The 15,960-nt window shown below is 37.3% G+C and overlaps 1 protein-coding gene across 3 annotated transcripts in view; it reads left to right on the top strand.

Annotated features, from left to right (window-relative positions):
* Positions 1 to 15,960, top strand: part of RTKN2 (rhotekin 2) — a 107,934-nt gene that overhangs the window by 69,886 nt on the left and 22,088 nt on the right. For all 3 annotated transcript variants that reach the window (XM_043926671.1, XM_043926670.1, XM_043926672.1), the window contains one exon: positions 450 to 581. In XM_043926671.1, the coding sequence (XP_043782606.1) occupies positions 450 to 581 (132 nt within the window). The remainder of the gene's footprint in view (positions 1 to 449; positions 582 to 15,960) is intronic.

Genomic DNA, 15,960 nt, shown 5'->3' with positions numbered 1-15,960 from the left:
ATATTCAGTAAATAATTAATTATGGGCTTCAATGAATCAATAGCTTTTAAAAAAATATTCCATTAAGAGGAAAGAAAATTTGCATTTTTATAGGGAAGTCCGTGTTCTGAGAACAGTAAGGGAAAGTTATATTTTGAATATTGAGTTATTTTTATAATTTTCCTGAGTCATTTGGTGAATTGCTGTGGAATTCCAAGCACTAATTTTTAGTAGACTAGCTTCTCTTAAATTGCATTGATTTATGATTTTATGTGTATGAGTAATGTGATAATCATAAACTAACTTTTTGGCTTTGGGCTACTAACTTATTATATGGTAAATTAATTGGGTAACTAACATATTAAAACATCTTTAAAAACTAACTGATAATTCAAGTATTTTGTTGAGTTGAGAGTTAAGATGATAAATAATGATTTAAAGTTGAGAATTTCTTGATTTTGCTTTTTCAGCAAATGGTAGGAGGTCTGATTCATTGGAGAAGGTTGTATTGTGTTTTAAGAGGGGGCAAACTCTATTGTTTTTACACTCCAGAGGAAATTGAAGCTAAAGTGGAACCAGCTTTGATAGTGTCTATTAACAAGGTAAATGCTATTTTGAAGATAAAGGTATAATATTTTATGAAATTGTTTTCTATTACGGTTCACACTGTTGTCATCTTATTTACAAAAAAGGGAAGAACTGCTAAAAATAGTTCATAAAGATAATTTAATCTTATTTTTCTGTTTATAGAACCTATCTGGTAAAGGAAATACTGTATATTTTGTAAGAAAGTGTAGTAATTGGAAATCTGTACCAGCAAATAGATCTTAAAGCAGAGAATGTAACTTGACGTTAACAGGTGGTTTAAATTTTTTATGAATGTATAATTAAGAAATCATATAAACATCATGTTACAGTAATATGCTCTTTCTAGTTAATGCTTAAATGAACCCATAAAAAGAAATTCCTGAGTATACTTTCTGATTTCTTATGGGATTGATGGACAGTTGTTTAGCCTTCTGCCAGAAGAATACACATACACGTAAATATACTGGTTTGATAAAAAGGAGATTACAAAATTTTAGTTTCAAAGTTTTCACCCAGAAATCTGCAGGAAAATTTTTCAGTCTAAGGCAGACTTATTTTATCTCACCATCTTGTCTATCCTCCAAGTCTAGGGTTTATTAGAGAGTTTTTCCTCCTCCTCTATAGCATTCCAACTCTAGAATTAAATTAGCATTTCTAGATTAGAAGATCATGTTTTCTGCCTATGAACTTCAATTGTTTCTAGTTGTGTAACTTTGCTTGCCTTCAGTATGTGGTAAAACATGAGCCATCACATCTGTTAACTGTAATATACATGTTCTACTTGCCTTTATCTTTTGAGAAAAAATGTTAGTATATGTCCTGAAAAAACATGTAGATACTGGTCTGCTAGTGTATAAAGATTTAGTTAATTTCTATGATCTTTCCAGTAATGACATTTGATCTGTTTCTGCCCTCCTTTTAGAGATGATGCCACTTTTTCTTAAAGGAAATCCTACAGTGAGACCTTTTATTATGTAATTAAGTCCACTTAATTTATCTGTTGTATTAGAAAGATTAATGTTGCTCTTAAATAATATACCTCAAATATTGTAACAGTGAATTTATTTTCATTTAAAATTTAGGTTAAAGTATCATTTTATTATTGGAAAATTGATGTAATTTTTCCATTGTTTGTCAACTTTTTGTTGTACATAGTGTTCACTTCCCCCCAGAGTATTTTTTAAATTTCAGATGTATAGAGAAGTTGAAAGAATAGAAAAATAAAACCTGATACCCATCACCTAGATTATTCAGCTATTCTTAACATTTTACCACATTTGCTTTCTCTCTAGATACTTAAAAAAAATTTTTTTCTGAACCATTTGAAAGTAAGCAGCAAGCAGCATGAAATTTCTTTCCTAGAATATATTAGCATGTTTCTCCTGAAAACAAGGACATTTCCTTCATAACTGTAATATTATTATCATAGTCAATAAATTTACTGTTGACAAAATAATATTATGTAATATACTGAGCAAATTGCCACGATTGTCTCCAAAATGTTCCAATTTTTATTTTTTCTTTTATCCAAGACTCCATCAAGGATCACAGATTGCATCTGGTCACCATGTCATTTGTTTCCTTTTTATCTAAATTGTACCCTTCACTTGCCTTTTTAAAAAAAATTTATCATGACATTGACATTTTTGAAAAGTCCAGGCAAGTTCCCAAATTTGTTTTTGACTAATTGTTTTGCTTTATTCATGTTAAATATTTTTGGCTAGAGCTCTTCTGATACATAGATGATTATGTGTAACCTGATTTTTCCTAGGTAGTTAGGGAATAAAAATGGAATCCTACCAATTTTTTTCTTATATGTTGTACAATGGAATATGGATAGCTATAAACTAAATTAAAATTAATTCAAACAAATGATATTTTAAAAGTTAGATTTGAAAATAGCCTTCGAGGTACTCATTTTTCCTATCTCAGCCCTTTAAAGGAGGCAGAGCAGGGTCAACCCTGTTTTACAGGTATCTTATTTCTGTTTTACAAGTGAAAACCCATACTCAGAGATCAGATAGAACTTGTCTAGCTAGTACATAAAATTAAATGGCTCACTTTTTTCCTAATGGGTAGAAAGCATAGATTAAAAATTGCACATGGATTGTTTTTCTTTTTCTTCATAGTCATACTGCTAGTCTAGATTTGGGAAACAAAATTAAACTTTTTCCTATCTCCGAATCCACTTTGAATCAGTTTTGAAAGTAGAAAGTAGCTTTGAAATGAGGTTCTCAGTCCAAAGCCAAGTTACCTGTTGGCAGTAACTTATGAAACTATTGAAAGTTTGCCGTTTAAATTTAAGAGGACCATTATAATAGAACTTCTTGGTTAATGTAGTCAGTGCATCTGTATTTTCTTGTTTGATGGCAAGAGTCTGATTTCCAAAAAGTGCTTAATGGTATTTACATGACCTAACTAAATTGACCTTTTTCAATTGACTCATTTTTCCTGTGGTAATAAAGGCTGATAACCTGGCAACTGATGGAACTCTGTAGTCAATCAGCTCCATTATTATGATCACTGAAATCGGCATATTTAGAAATCCCATGGTGGCTCCACAATTAAGCGTTATAGATTCATAGGAAAATTATTTATCTAATAATTTGTATAGACTCAGCCATATGCTTGGTACAACATGCGCTATATTTGACCTTGAGGACTGATGACACAATTACTGCTTCCAGTGAATATGACTGTTGTCTAAAGTACCAAAAAGAATTTTAATATTAAATCATAAAGGTAAGGTTAAGGTTGGGAAGATTAATATAATTTAGTTGCTTATCTCAAAAATTAAATTGATGACAAAGTGCTAAATTACCTAACTTTGCAATATTTCCATCTTAATTTTCTCCAGTGCTGATTCCAGCACTGATTCCTGCCCTTTCTCAGTAGAAATTTTTCCTTTGCATTTCCTACTTAAAAAGATATTTTGTATGAAAGTATAATTAATTTACAACATTGTGTTAGTTTCAGGTGTATAGCAAAGTGACTCAGTTACACGTATACATATATTCACTCTTTTTTTAGATTCTTTTCCCATATAGGTCATTTACAGTGTATTGAGTAGAGTCCCCTTTGCTGTATAGCAGGTCGTTATTAGTTATCTATTTTATATGTAGGTGTGTATACATCAATACCAATATTTCAGTTTATCGCTCCTCCTGCCTTTCCCCTGGCAACCATAAGATTGTTTTCTACTTCTTTATCCATGTTGTAAATAAGGTCATTTGTACCACTTTTCAAGATTCCCAAAATAAGCAATACTGTATGATTTTTATTTTTCACTATCTAACTTAACTTCTCTCAGTATGACAATCTCTAATCTAGGTCCATCCATGTTGCTGCACATGGCATTATTTCTTTCTTTTATGGCTGAGTAATATTCCATTGTATATATGTATCGTATCTTTATCCATTCCTCTGTTGATGGACGTGTAGGTTGCTTCCATGTCCTATTGTAAATGGTGCTGTAATGAACATTGGAATGCATATATCTTTTTCAGTTATGCTTTTCTCAAATGCAAAAAAGCAAAATGGCTGTCTGAGGAGGCCTTACAAATAGCTGTGAAAGGAAGAGAAGTGAAAGGAAAAGGAGAAAAGGAAAGATATACCCATTTGAATGCAGAGTTCCAAAGAATAGCAAGGAGAGATAAGAAAGCCTTCCTCAGTGATCAGTGCAAAGAAATAGAGGAAAACAATAGAATGGGAAAGACTAGAGATCTTCTCAGGAAAATCAGAGATACCAAGGGAACATTTCATGCAAAGATGGGCTCAATAAAGGACAGAAATGGTACGGACCTAACAGAAGCAGAAGATATTAAGAAGAGGTGGCAAGAATACACAGAAGAACTGTACAAAAAAGATCTTTATGACCCAGATAATCATGATGGTGTGATCACTCACCTAGAACCAGACATAGTCAAGTGGGCCTTAGCATCACTACGAACAAAGCTAGTGGAGGTGATGAAATTTTAGTTGAGCTATTTTAAATCCTGAAAGATGATGCTGTGAAAGTGCTGCACTCAATATGCCAGCACATTTGGAAAACTCAGCAGTGGCCACAGGACTGGAGAAGGTCAGTTTTTATTCCAATCCCAAAGAAAGGCAATGCCAAAGAATGCTCAAACTACTGCACAGTTGCACTCATCTCACACGCTAGTAAAGTAATGCTCAAAATTTTCCAAGCCAGGCTTGAGCAATATGTGAACCGTGAACTTCCAGATGTTCAAGCTGGATTTAGAAAAGGCAGAGGAACCAGAGATCAAATTGCCAACATCTGCTGGATCATCAAAAAAGCAAGAGAGTTCCAGAAAAAATCTATTTCTGCTTTATTGACTATGCCAAAGCCTTTGACTGTGTGGATCCCAATAGACTTGGAAAATTCTGAAAGAGATGGGACTACCAGGCCATCTGATCTGCCTCTTAGGAAACCCATATGCAGGTTAGGAAGCAAGTTAGAACTGGACATGGAACAATAGATTGGTTCTAAATAGGTAAAGGAATACGTCAAGGCTGTTTATTTTCACCATACTTATTTAACTTATATGCAGAGTACATCATGAGAAACACTTGGCTGGATGAAGCACAAGCTGGAATCAAGATTACCCGGAGAAATATCAATAACCTCAGATATGCAGATGACAGCACCCTTATGGCAGAAAGTGAAGAAGAACTAAAGAGCCTCTTGATGAAAGTGAAAGAGGAGAGTGAAAAAGTTGGCTTAAAGGTCAACATTCAGGAAACTAAGATCATGGCATCTTGTCCCATCACTTCATGGCAAATAGATGGGGAAACAGTGGCTGACTTTATTTTTTGGGGCTCCAAAATCATTGCAGATGGTGACTGCTGCCATGAAATTAAAAGACGCTTGCTCCTTGGAAGAAAAGCTATGACCAACCTAGATAGCATATTAAAAAGCAGACACAGTACTTTGCCAACAAAGGTTCGCCTAGTCAAGGCTGTTTTTTCCAGTAGTCTTGGATGGATGCGAGAGTTGGTCCATAAAGAAAGCTGAGTGCCAAAGAATTGATGCTTTTGAACTGTGGTGTTGGAGAAGACTCTTGAGAGTCCCTTGAACTGCAAGGAGATCCAACCAGTCCATCCTAAAGGAGATCAGTCCTGGGTGTTCATTGGAAGGACTAATGTTGAAGCTGAAACTCCAATACTTGGGCCACCTGATGCGAAGAGCTGACTCATTGGAAAAGACTTTGATGCTGGGTAAGATTGGGGGCAGGAGGAGAAGGGGATGACAGAGGATGAGATGGTTGGATGGCATCACCGACTCAATGGACATGAGTTTGGAGTAAACTCTGGGAGTTGGTGATAGATAGGGAATCCTGGCGTGCTGCAGTCCATGGGGTCGCAAAGAGTCGGACATGACTGAGCGACTGAACTGAACTGAACTGATAACAGCTGTAGGGCCCATATGGCTCCGTAATTAGCCCTCACCCAGAACATTTTTCTAAAATTCAAAAGAACCCATGGTTGTTCATTCCTTCTTCTCCCCACAACATGATGTGGTAATGGGATTATAATTATGGCACCATAAAATTGAGATACAGGAGGCAAGGAAAGGATGTTGGGGGGACTGTATTAACTCTGTAGCAATAAGAAACCTCCATACTGTTCTCCACAGTGGTTCTACCAATTTATATTCCCACACAGCACAGGAGAGTTCCCTTTTCTCCACACCCTCTTCACTTTATTGTTTGTAGATTTTTTGATGGTGACCATTCTGACCAGTGGGGGCTTCCCTGGTGGCTCAGATGGTAAAGAATCTGCCTGCTTCCAGGAGACCCGGGATTTGATCCCTGGTGGGGGAGATACTCTGGAGAAGGGAATGGCTACCTACTCCAGTATTCTTGCCTGGAGAATTCCATGGACAGAGGAGCCTGGTGGGCTACAGTCCATGGGGTCACAGAGTCTAACATGACTGAGCGATTAACACTTTCACTTCGATTTTGACCAGTGTGAGGTGATACCTCATTGTAGTTTTGATTTGCATTTCTCTATTAATTAGTGATGTTGCTCATATTTCCACATACTTTTTGGTCATCTGTTTGTTTTCTTTGGAGAAATGTCTATCTAGAGCCTTTGTCCATTTTTTAATTGGGTTTTTTTGTTGTGGTTTTTTTGTTTTTTTGAGTTGCATTTTTTTTTGGTCTATTTGTCAGTCTCATTGTTTGCAAATATTTTCTCCCATTCTATGGGTGTTCTTTTAGTTCTGTTTATGGTTTCCTTTGCTATACAAAAGCTTTTAAGTTTAATTAGGTCTCATTTGTTTATTTTTGTTTTTATTTTCATTACTCTAGGATGTTGTTCAAAAAGATCTTGCTTTGATTTACATCAGAGAGTGTTTTGCCTGTGTATTCCTCTAAGAGTCTTACAATATTTGGCCTTACATTTAGGTCTTTAATCTATTTTGAGTTTATTTTTGTGTATAGTGTGAGGGAGTATTGTAATTTCATTCTTTTACATGTAGCTGTCTAGTTTTCCCAGCACCACTTATTGAAGCCACTTTCTTTTCTCCATTGTATAGTCTTGTCTTGTAATAGATTAGTTTGACCAGAGGTGTGTGGGTTTATCTCTGGACTTGCTATCCGGTCCATTGATCTATATTTCTCTTTTTATGCCACTGCCATACTACTTTGATCAATGTAGCTCTTGGACTTGATTGACTATTTCCTTTTCCATGTTGGGGAAATTTTCAACTATAATCTGTTCAAAAATTTTCTTATACCCTTTTTCTCTTCTTCCTCTGGGACCCCTATAATTTGAATGTTGTTGCATTTGATATTGTCCCGGAGGTCTTTGAGACTATCCTCAGTTTTTCATTCTTTTTACTTTATTCTGCTCTTCAGAAATTATTTCCACCTTTTTATTATCTTCCAGCTCACTGATTTGTTCTTCTGCTTCAGATATTCTTCTATTGATTCTTTCTGGAGTATTTTTAATTTCAGTAATTGTGTTGTCTCTCTATGTTTATTCTTTAATTCTTCTAGGTCTTTGTTAATTGATTCTTGCATTTTCTCCATTCTGTTTTCAAGGTTTTTGATCATCTTTACTATCATTATTCTGAATTCTTTTTTAGGTAGTTTGCCTGTTTTCATTTATTTGGACTTCTGTGTTTCTAGCTTATTCCTTCATTTGTGTCATATTTCTCTGCCTTTACATTATTATTTTTTTTTAACTTACTGTGTTTGAGGTCTCCTTTTCCCAGGCGTCAAGGTTGGATTCTGTCTTCCTTTTGGTTTCTGCCCTCCTCAGGTTGGTCCGTTGGTTTGTGTGAGCTTCGTGTAGCCTGAGATTCGTGCTGAGTTTTGTTGTTGTTTGTTTTGTTTTTTTCTCTGATGGGCAAGGTTGAGAGAGGTGGTGATCCTGTCTGCTGATGATTGGGTTTGTATTTTTGTTTTGTTTGTTGTTTAGATGAGACGTCCTGTACAGGGTGCGACTGGTGGCTGGGTGATGCCAGGTCTTGTATTCAAGGGGTTTCCTTTGTGTGAGTTCTCACTATTTGATACTCCCGAGGGTTAGTTCTCTGGTAGTCTAGGGTTTTGTAGTCAGAGTTCTCATTCCAAAGGCTCAGGGCTTGATCTCTGGTCAGGAATGAAGATTCCACAAGTGGTTTGTGATGGCATTAAGTGAGATTAAAACAAATACCCAAAATTGAGAAACCAAAGATGAATCCCATACAAATGGCAGTTACAAAATCAGTCAAATAATAATTAAAATAATGGAACACACACACACACACATATACGCCCATAAGCAAAATCAAAACAGTCCAGCAAAAATAAAGTACAGTAGATTGACCTGGCAAACAAAGGAAATCAAAAATTACATCTACCAGTTAAGAACAAAACTAATTAAAGCACAAACTGGAAGACAAAACTAAAGCAAGGTGCCAAGTGGGGAATAAAGCAATGAAAACAGAACTAACAAATATGTTGAGAAGAAAGGAAAGAAAGAAAAGAAAGAAAGAATATATATTCAAAGTTAAATAGAGGTAGATACATTTTTTATTAAAGCAATTTTTACTTATTCTTTCTTTTTTTTTCTATTAAAAATTATTTAATAGCTAATAGTGTTTCATTATTTAGATGCTCCATATATTATTTTAACAATCTCTTATTGCTGGGTAATTAGAGTGAACCCAGTTTTTCACTAGTTTCAGCAATACTTAGAACAATTTTACACATAATTAGTCAAACTTTTGCATAATATTTCCCTGGCATACCTCTTATGAGATTGCTTAAAAAATAATAATTGGTGTTTGTAAGCACTTATAAGACATGACTCCTAAATTGCATTTTCAATTTCTTTTTTTTTTTTTTTAATTTTTTATTAGTTGGAGGCTAATTACTTCACAACATTTCAGTGGGTTTTGTCATACATTGATATGAATCAGCCATAGATTTACACGTATTCCCCATCCCGATTCCCCCTCCCACCTCCCTCTCCACCCGATTCCTCTGGGTCTTCCCAGTGCACCAGGCCCGAGCACTTGTCTCATGCATCCCACCTGGGCTGGTGATCTGTTTCACCATAGATAGTATACATGCTGTTCTTTTGAAACATCCCACCCTCACCTTCTCCCACAGAGTTCAAAAGTCTGTTCTGTATTTCTGTGTCTCTTTTTCTGTTTTGCATATAGGGTTATCGTTACCATCTTTCTAAATTCCATATATATGCGTTAGTATGCTGTAATGTTCTTTATCTTTCTAGCTTACTTCACTCTGTATAAGGGGCTCCAGTTTCATCCATCTCATTAGGACTGATTCAAATGAATTCTTTTTAACGGCTGAGTAATATTCCATGGTGTATATGTACCACAGCTTCCTTATCCATTCATCTGCTGATGGGCATCTAGGTTGCTTCCATGTCCTGGCTATTATAAACAGTGCTGCAATGAACATTGGGGTGCATGTGTCTCTTTCAGATCTGGTTTCCTCAGTGTGTATGCCCAGAAGTGGGATTGCTGGGTCATATGGCAGTTCTATTTCCAGTTTTTTAAGAAATCTCCACACTGTTTTCCATAGCGGCTGTACTAGCTTGCATTCCCACCAACAGTGTAAGAGGGTTCCCTTTTCTCCACACGCTCTCCAGCATTTATTGCTTGTAGACTTTTGGATAGCAGCCATCCTGACTGGCGTGTAATGGTACCTCATTGTGGTTTTGATTTGCATTTCTCTAATAATGAGTGATGTTGAGCATCTTTTCATGTGTTTGTTAGCCATCTGTATGTCTTCTTTGGAGAAATGTCTGTTTAGTTCTTTGGCCCATTTTTGAATTGGGTCATTTATTTTTCTGGAATTGAGCTTCAGGAGTTGCTTGTATATTTTTGAGATTAATCCTTTGTCTGTTTCTTCATTTGCTATTATTTTCTCCCAATCTGAGGGCTGTCTTTTCACCTTTCTTATAGTTTCCTTTGTAGTGCAAAAGCTTTTAAGTTTCATTAGGTCCCATTTGTTTAGTTTTGCTTTTATTTCCAATATTCTGGGAGGTGGGTCATAGAGGATCTTGCTGTGATTTATGTCGGAGAGTGTTTTGCCTATGTTCTCCTCTAGGAGTTTTATAGTTTCTGGTCTTACATTTAGATCTTTAATCCATTTTGAGTTTATTTTTGTGTATGGTGTTAGAAAGTGTTCTAGTTTCATTCTTTTACAAGTGGTTGACCAGTTTTCCCAGCACCACTTGTTAAAGAGGTTGTCTTTTTTCCATTGTATATCCTTGCCTCCTTTGTCAAAGATAAGGTGTCCATAGGTTCGTGGATTTATCTCTGGGCTTTCTATTCTGTTCCATTGATCTATATTTCTGTCTTTGTGCCAGTACCATACTGTCTTGATGACTGTGGCTTTGTAGTAGAGTCTGAAGTCAGGCAGGTTGATTCCTCCAGTTCCATTCTTCTTTCTCAGGATTACTTTGGCTATTCGAGGTTTTTTGTATTTCCATACAAATTGTGAAATTATTTGTTCTAGTTCTGTGAAAAATACCATTGGTAGCTTGATAGGGATTGCATTGAATCTATAGATTGCTTTGGGTAGAATAGCCATTTTGACAATATTGATTCTTCCAATCCATGAACACGGTATGTTTCTCCATCTGTTTGTGTCCTCTTTGATTTCTTTCATCAGTGGTTTATAGTTTTCTATGTATAGGTCTTTTGTTTCTTTAGGTAGATATACTCCTAAGTATTTTATTCTTTTTGTTGCAATGGTGAATGGTATTGTTTCCTTAATTTCTCTTTCTGTTTTTTCATTGTTAGTATATAGGAATGCAAGGGATTTCTGTGTGTTAATTTTATATCCTGCAACTTTACTATATTCCTTGATTAGTTCTAGTAATTTTCTGGTAGAGTCTTTAGGGTTTTCTATGTAGAGGATCATGTCATCTGCAAACAGTGAGAGTTTCACTTCTTCTTTTCCTATCTGGATTCCTTTTACTTCTTTTTCTGCTCTGATTGCTGTGGCCAAAACTTCCAACACTATGTTGAATAGTAGTGGTGAGAGTGGGCACCCTTGTCTTGTTCCTGATTTCAGGGGAAATGCTTTCAATTTTTCACCATTGAGGGTGATGCTTGCTGTGGGTTTGTCATATATAGCTTTTATTATGTTGAGGTATGTTCCTTCTATTCCTGCTTTTTGGAGAGTTTTAATCATAAATGAGTGTTGAATTTTGTCAAAGGCTTTCTCTGCATCTATTGAGATAAGCATATGGTTTTTATCTTTCAATTTGTTAATGTGGTGTATTACATTGATTTGCGGATATTAAAGAATCCTTGCATTCCTGGGATAAAGCCCACTTGGTCGTGGTGTATGATTTTTTTAATATGTTGTTGGATTCTGTTTGCTAGAATTTTGTTAAGGATTTTTGCATCTATGTTCATCAGTGATATTGGTCTGTAGTTTTCTTTTTTTGTGGCATCTTTGTCAGGTTTTGGAATAAGGGTGATGGTGGCCTCATAGAATGAGTTTGGAAGCTTACCTTCATCTGCGATTTTCTGGAAGAGTTTGAGTAAGATAGGTGTTAGCTCTTCTCTAAATTTTTGGTAGAATTCAGCTGTGAAGCCATCTGGTCCTGGGCTTTTGTTTCCTGGAAGATTTCTGATTACAGTTTCGATTTCCTTGCTTGTGATGGGTCTGTTAAGATCTTCTATTTCTTCCTGGTTCAGTTTTGGAAGGTTATACTTTTCTAAGAATTTGTCCATTTCATCCAAGTTGTCCATTTTATTGGCATAGAGCTGCTGGTAGTAGTCTCTTATGATCCTTTGTATTTCAGTGTTGTCTGTTGTGATCTCTCCATTTTCATTTCTAATTTTGTTAATTTGGTTCTTCTCTCTTTGCTTCTTAATGAGTCTTGCTAATGGTTTGTCAATTTTGTTTATTTTTTCAAAAAACCAGCTTTTAGCTTTGTTGATTTTTGCTATGGTCTCTTTAGTTTCTTTTGCATTTATTTCTGCCCTGATTTTTAAGATTTCTTTCCTTCTGCTAACCCTGGGGTTCTTCATTTCTTCCTTCTCTAATTGCTTTAGGTGTAGAGTTAGGTTATTTATTTGGTTTTTTTCTTGTTTCTTGATGTAAGCCTGTAATGCTATGAACCTTCCCCTAAGCACTGCTTTTACAGTGTCCCATAGGTTTTGGGTTGTTTTGTTTTCATTTTCATTCATTTCTATACATATTTTGATTTCTTTTTTGATTTCTTCTATGATTTGTTGGTTATTCAGAAGCGTGTTATTTAGCCTCCATATGTTTGAATTTTTAACAATTTTTTTCCTGTAATTGAGATCTAATCTTACTGCACTGTGGTCAGAAAAGATGACTGGAATGATTTCAATTTTTTTGAATTTTCCAAGACCAGATTTATGGCCCAGGATGTGATCTATTCTGGAGAAGGTTCCGTGTGCACTTGAGAAAAAGGTGAAGTTGATTGTTTTGGGGTGAAATGTCCTATAGATATCAATTAGGTCTAGCTGGTCCATTGTGTCATTTAAGGTTTGTGTTTCCTTGTTAATTTTCTGTTTAGTTGATCTATCCATAGTTGTGAGTGGGGTATTAAAGTCTCCCACTATTATTGTGTTACTATTAATTTCCTCTTTCATACTCGTTAGTGTTTGCCGTACATATTGCGGTGCTCCTATGTTGGGTGCATATATATTTATAATTGTTATATCTTCTTCTTGGGTTGATCCTTTGATCATTATGTAGTGTCCTTCTTTGTCTCTTTTCACATCCTTTATTTGAAAGTCTATTTTATCTGATATGAGTATTGCGACTCCTGCTTTCTTTTGGTCTCCGTTTGCATGAAATATTTTTTTCCAGCCCTTCACTTTCAGTCTGTATGTGTCTCTTGTTTTGAGGTGGGTCTCTTGTAGACAGCATATATAGGGGTCTTGTTTTTGTATCCATTCAGCCAATCTTTGTCTTTTGGTTGGGGCATTCAACCCATTTACATTTAGGGTAATTATTGATAGGTGTGGTCCCGTTGCCATTTACTTTGTTGTTTTGGGTTCACATTTATACAACCTTTCAGCATTTCCTGTCTAGAGAAGATCCTTTAGCATTTGTTGAAGAGCTGGTTTGGTGGTGCTGAATTCTCTCAGCTTTTGCTTATCTGTAAAGCTTTTAAATTCTCCTTCATATCTGAGTGAGATCCTTGCTGGATACAGTAATCTAGGTTGTAGGTTATTCTCTTTCATTACTTTCAGTACGTCCTGCCATTCCCTTCTGGCCTGGAGGGTTTCTATTGATAGATCAGCTGTTAATCCTTATGGGAATCCCTTTGTGTGTTATTTGTTGTTTTTCCCTTGCTGCTTTTAATATTTGTTCTTTGTGTTTGATCTTTGTTAATTTGATTAATATGTGTCTTGGGGTGTTTCGCCTTGGGTTTATCCTGTTTGGGACTCTCTGGGTTTCTTGGACTTGGGTGGCTATTTCCTTCCCCATGTTAGGGAAGTTTTCAGCTATTATCTCCTCGAGTATTTTCTCATGGCCTTTCTTTTTGTCTTCTTCTTCTGGGACTCCTATGATTCGAATGTTGGGGCGTTTCACATTGTCCCAGAGGTCCCTGAGGTTGTCCTCATTTCTTTTGATCCTTTTTTCTTTTTTCCTCTCTGCTTCATTTATTTCCACCATTTTATCTTCTACCTCACTTATCCTATCTTCTGCCTCCGTTATTCTACTCTTGGTTCCCTCCAAAGTGTTTTTGATCTCATTCATTGCCTTATTCATTTTTAATTGAGTCTTTTTTATTTCTTCTAGGTCTTTATTAAACATTTCTTGTATCTTTTCAATTTTTGTTTCCAGGCTATTTATCTGTAACTCCATTTTGTTTTCAAGATTTTGGATCATATTTATTATCATTATTCTAAATTCTTTTTCAGGTAGATTCCCTATCTCCTCCTCTTTTGTTTGACTTGGTGGGCATTTTTCATGTTCCTTTACCTGTTGGGTATTTCTCTGCCTTTTCATCTTGTTTAGATTGCTGTGTCTGGAGTGGGCTTTCTGTATTCTGGAGGTCTGTGGTTCCTTTTTATTGTGGAAGATTTACCCAGTGGGTGGGGTTAGATGATTGGCTTGTCAAGGTTTCCTGGTTAGGGAAGCTTGCGTCAGTGTTCTGGTGCGTGGAACTTGATTTCTTCTCTTTGGAGAGCAATGGAGTGCCCAGTAATGAGTTTTGAGATGGGTCTATGTGTTAGGTGTGACCTTGGGCAGCCTGTATGTTGACGTTCAGGGCTATGTTCCTGCGTTGCTGGAGAATTTGCGTGGTATGTCTTGCTCTATAACTTATTGGCTCTTGGGTGGTGGTTGGTTTCAGTGTAGGTATGGAGGCTTTTGGACGGTCACTTACTACTTAAAGTTCCATGTAGTCAGGAGTTTTCTGGTGTTCTCAGGTTTTGGGCTTAAGTCTCCTGCCTCTGGATTTCAGTTTTATTCTTCCTGTAGTCTCAGGACTTCTCCAGCTATACAGCACTGATAAGAAAACTTCTAGGTTAATGGCGAAAAGATTCTCCCCTGTTAGGCATACCCAGAGAGGTTCACAGAGTTACATGAAGAAGAGGAGTGGGAGGAGGGAGATAGAGATGAGCAGGAGGAGAAAAAGGGGGACTCAAGAGGAGAGAGACAGATCTATGCAGCTGTCTGTTCCCAGAGTGTTCTCCGTAGCCCAGTCACCTACAAAGATTCACAGAATTGGATTGGGAAGAGAAGGGAAAAGGAGGAAATAGAGGTGTTCTGAGGTAGAAAACAGAGAGTCAAGATTGGGAGAGAATAATCTTCGGTTTAAAAATAGGGCTTCTCTTCTTTTTTTTTTTTGTAAGGTTATAGTGTGTTGAAAATGAAAATTAAGGAGTAGTAGAGGAGTACTAGAGGACTTTAAAAGAAATAAGAGGAAAAGAAAAATAGAAAATAGAAGAGAAAAAGGAAAGAAAAAGAAAAAAAAAGAAGAAAAAAGAAAAAAAAAAGAAAGAAAAAAAAATTTTTTTTTCCCCTAATTAAAAAAATCATAAAAATCTATGAAAATGAAAGTTAAGGAGTAATGGGGGAGTAATAGGGGATTTTAAAGGAAGATAAAAGAGAGAAAATAAAAAAAGAAAAAAAAAAGAGAAAAAAGTAAAATTATATCTAGGAGTTTCTCTAGAGCTGTTGCAGTCAGTGTGGGTTTGGCTCAGTTTCAGATAGCTCCTCGTTCCAGCTTACACTTCTCGGTATCTACAGGCCCCTTACGGTGTAGTCGGTGTTTTCTAGAGGGATTTTAATCTGTTGCACCAGTCCCTTCTGAAGCGGTTCCCTTTGTTTATTTGACTTCTGTTTGCCGGTCTCTTCAGAGCCTCATTTCCGCCCTGACACAGGCGGGCGGAGGTGGACTCTTATTCAGGTAGCTAGTTCCGTCGCTCTGCGGGGAGGGGCTGACGCTGCGGGGATGGGCTGGCGCTGCAGGGAGGGGCTGGCGCTGTGAGGGCGGGCTTGCGCCGCGGGGACGGGCTGGCGCTGCCGGGAGGGCCTGACGTTGCTTTCTCGGTCTGCGCTGCTCAGGCTCCCGGCTGTTCTAAATGGAGCGCGCCCCGCGCTGCGCTAGGTTCCAGCCCTCGGGTGTTACACAAAAGCGCGGAAGGAAAAGCTGCGCCTGCTCCCTGTGCCTTCCCCGTCAGAGCGGTCCAGGCAGCGAGGGGCTTGATGGGCGCGCTATCCCCAGGTGTGGCGCACTCACTCCCTTCCGCGGACCCAGTCTCAGTTTCCGCTGGCGCCAGTCGGGTGCGCGCGCCTGCTGCCCTCCGCGTCCCCAGCCCCAGTCCCCGCCCGCGCCGGTCGGGTGCCTGCGCCCTGTGTCTCGCCGCAACCTTCCCCTCCCCCCTGCCTCCTGCCTCCGGAGGGGCTGGGCCGGTCCGCAGCCTGC

This window comes from Cervus elaphus, chromosome 15 (genome assembly GCF_910594005.1).
Source record: "Cervus elaphus chromosome 15, mCerEla1.1, whole genome shotgun sequence".
Lineage (NCBI taxonomy): Eukaryota > Metazoa > Chordata > Mammalia > Artiodactyla > Cervidae > Cervus > Cervus elaphus.
This window is presented reverse-complemented; position numbering and strand designations above follow the sequence as displayed.